Genomic DNA, 3,844 nt, shown 5'->3' with positions numbered 1-3,844 from the left:
GATCATAACCACGGTCCACGTACAATCAATTTTAGAAGAAACGGAAGTTCCACTGCCATTTTTGTGCATTCTCGATTGTGATCGGAAGGATCATTTCCTTTCAATCTTGACCGAAATTTCATTGTATACGAAACAAAAAATTTTTGTTCCAGTGACAGAAATTTGTGTTCCGTATATTAAAAAAATTAAATTTATTAGTTTTACAAATGATTAAAATGTAATTTTATTAAAATAAATACTGGAATATAGATTTAAATTATATATTAAAACTATATACTAAAGTTATATATGAAAATTATATTAGCAACTATATATGAAAATTATATAATAATATATATAAGAAGTTGTATGAGAAAGAAAGTAGTTGAAAAAAGTGTGAGAAGATTGTATTGAGAATGTGAGGTTTTGAAGAAATTATGTGAAATGAGGGTGATATTATAAGAGTAAAAAATATGCGGGGTTAAAAAATAAAAACATTATTGATTCTGCCAATGTATTTTGTTTTCAATTATAGCCTTTGGATTTGCAACGGCCACAAATTTAACGGCTGAATAGCTACAATTAATCAAATGTTGACTAGCATGCAAACTTAAGTTTCAAAATGGCTATATAGCTAGGGAACGCTAAGAAAAAATACAACTTAAAAACAACTCTCAAACGGAACTAAACGGGCATCTCAATTCCATCCAACTTCCTAGACCATATGAGGATAAAAGTTTCAAAACCATTTTTATTTCAGAATATATATGTTTCTCATTTCCCAGGTGTACTAAAAATACGGAAAAAAATTTCAGTGGCCAATTTTAGACGGGAATCTATGAATAAATAATTATATGTAATATTTTAATCAACGCGCATATATGCTTTTGGGTGTTTTTGTAAGTTTTAGGCACTCCTGAATATTTCGACTTCCTGAGATTTCACATTGGCGCTTTGGTTCTTCAGACAGAGTGAAGGTCTCTCTCTCTCTCTCTCTCTCTCTCTCTCTCTCTCTCTCTCAAGCCCTCGAAAATTCTTCAAGCTGTTTTTTTTTTTTTTTTTTGTTAATATTAAAGTTTGTTTCTGATTATTGTTTTCAATGTCACGCGGGCGAGTGTGTGTGTGGACGATGTTGAGTTCGGACTGATATAAATTAGTAAAAGAAAAGGTCCAATTGTTGGTATTTTTAACGCTTGGTTGACTATTTTATAAATTGTTTGATAATTTTACTACAAATTTAAAGCATTTCAGTTACAAGTGTGACAACCAGAAATATTATTACAAATAAGCATATACCTAATATAAACAACAATTGCAATAGCAGATCTTTTTACTAAATAAAACTTGCCAAGCTACTCATATATAACCAACCGCACCGGGTATAGAAGAAAAAAACAACACAGATAAACCCTCCAATAAACCAAAACTTCCCATGAGATGTTGTGTTGAAAGTTGAAACGTCCTATTTAAGTACTAAGAGCCTCGAGGACTTACGGTGAGACAATTTCTGTTAAATCGCTAAGCCATGATCCGATCACTTTTGCACCGTTCTCCCACGCACAGTCCAACATCATGTCATGGGCGACTCCCTCAACACAGACCGGCAAAACTCCATAAAAATCGCCAGTTTCTTTGAGACCTTCATTATCCTGAACACAACGAGAAGACCCACAAGAAAATGCTTTAGCATTAAAATTTAGCATACTAGTGTTTTAAATTAAATTAAGAGATTACATTTGGAGTATTGCGACCGTGGTTATGTTCAGTAAGTAAACAAAACAGGGAAAATTTGCTATTGGAACGCAAAAGTATGGCTAAGTCAACCATGAAATGTTTTACTAATCAGATAGCTTACCACTATGAAATCGTCCTTTGCACCCAAAACAAGGATGTCAATGGAGGATCTTGGCACAGAAGGAACTGGAAGTGTTGCGTTCAGCTTTCTTAGATCAAATAGTGGCATTCTCGAACTTTCTTTCATTAGTTCTTGATAGCTAAAATAAGAGGTGACAAAAAAAATGAAGAACAGAGAACTGCTATTAGATAACTTAGAAAAATAAGAATTCAGAATAAAGAGATAGAACTGGCGAACAAAAAGTTAAGGGACGCTGAGAGATATACTTCCAAGACTGATTGAATTTTACGGATAGAATAAACACAATAGTCGAAGGAACTGATTTAGAAAATAAAGCTTAAAAAGAATTCATTGTTTAAGGATAAACTGCATATCCCTGCAATAGATTTTTATGTTGATCATGAATAATTATTTGTGATATACGGATGTATAATCTCACAGGGAAATGGAAACAAACCGTAGAACTTGGTGATCTTCCATAGACGCAGAGAAAAAGGTCTCCCTACAAAGTTGAAGAGAAGTTTGGAAAGCTTTTGCTGCCAAGCTTCGTGTTACCTGTTCAAAGAGAGGTCAAGTTATCATGGTGAGTATTAAAAGACACATGTTGCAATGATAGACATTGAAAAATATTTAGGAGAAAGTACATATTATTGGCAGTGAAAGCGAGTACCTTAAAAGCAGCGATGGGTTTGGTGAAAAGGTAACGCCATACTAAGCCACTGAGAAAAGAACGGGTTGAACAGTTTAACTTAGCGACGTAAAAGACATATAAGAGGATCGATCATAAACACATCGTACCCATTTCCCGAAGGAGGAACAGAGCAGACTAGTACAGCACCGTTGAGCTCAGGATACGAATTCTCAGTTCCTGGAAACACCGAGATAACTACTCAAAGACTTCTCACAAATCGTAACAAATTCCTTCACCTAGAGAAACTCTAGATACTCACCACCGTTCTTAAGATTCGCGATATAGTACTGTATTATGAGCCCTCCAAACGAATGCCCGAGCAACACGGGCGGCGATTCGAGATTTGTGCTGATGAAGTCCGCGATATCACCTGCGTGTGTCTACTGCGGTGATATAAGCAATAGTAAATAGCAATATCGGAAAGTGTTGAACACAAACACAATCCCAAGCAATATTTCAAAATAATTTTCTTCAAGTGCTTAGTGAGCCAAATTACCTGGAGCATACCAGCAACGGAACCATCAGGTGCGTCGCTCTCACCCTAATCAAATCGCATAAACAATCAAATCCCATAATCAACATTTTATATTTACCAATTTTTTTTTTTTTAAAGTATGTTTTCAAGATATGTATCCGCAGGCAGAATTGATCTGATCAGTTTAATATTTTTTTGTTAATTGAATCTGAAAACCGTTGTTTGTGTCAAGGTGATCATTCAGTGAAATATCTAACCTGCGACTCTGAATCACTCACATTGACTGAGTGAAATAAAGAGCACATATAATCAGGTAATGATAATAGTAAAAAGGTTAGTCGAGGAAATCCAATGAAACATTCATTCAAAATCATGGAATCCGAGCGAAAACTTTGTAGTGTGTGTGTGTGTGTGTGTGTGAGAGAGAGAGAGAGAGAGGCCTCAGACCTGTCCCAATAAGCTGATAGCATAACAATCGAAGCCAGAACGAGAGAAATAAGGAAGCCATTGCTCGGCCCAGCACCAAGCTGCGTGGTAGCTTCCATGGACGAAAACCAGAGGCGGATTTGAATTCCCTGAACTCTTGTTTTTATGTACGATCACTTCCATGTTCAGACCAGAAGGGAGTGAGTGGAATTGACGGGACTGCCCTTCCTTGAGCGGGTAAGTCACTCGCATTTTGTTGGATTGCGAGTTGAGGATAGCCAAGGGCCTTTTGGGGAAGTCATTTGTGGATGTAAGGTTTGGTGATGGTGATGATGCGAGGTGGGAGAGAAACACAGCCATAGCCGGTGGTGTAAACTGTCAACTCTCCTATCGGTTTCTAATTCTATTTCATTTGGAC

The 3,844-nt window shown here is 36.2% G+C and overlaps 1 protein-coding gene across 1 annotated transcript; it reads right to left on the bottom strand.

Annotated features, from left to right (window-relative positions):
* Positions 1-1,230: 1,230 nt before the first annotated feature.
* LOC149406641 (alpha/beta-Hydrolases superfamily protein) lies at positions 1,231-3,844 on the bottom strand. Its single transcript, XM_089625577.1, has 8 exons — positions 3,448-3,844; positions 3,022-3,066; positions 2,785-2,905; positions 2,633-2,702; positions 2,505-2,553; positions 2,292-2,389; positions 1,835-1,973; positions 1,231-1,628 (listed from the first exon to the last, which is right to left on the bottom strand). Exons 1-8 carry the CDS (start codon positions 3,784-3,786, stop codon positions 1,470-1,472), a joined length of 1,020 nt encoding a protein of 339 aa, XP_089481703.1. The 5' UTR covers positions 3,787-3,844; the 3' UTR covers positions 1,231-1,469.

Source organism: Urtica dioica, chromosome 1 (assembly GCF_054948205.1).
Source record: "Urtica dioica subsp. dioica isolate 48M chromosome 1, U.dioica_male_clone48M_v1_H2, whole genome shotgun sequence".
NCBI lineage: Eukaryota > Viridiplantae > Streptophyta > Magnoliopsida > Rosales > Urticaceae > Urtica > Urtica dioica.
The sequence above is the reverse complement of the archived record's forward strand: the minus strand, read 5'-3'. Positions and strand labels throughout refer to the sequence as shown.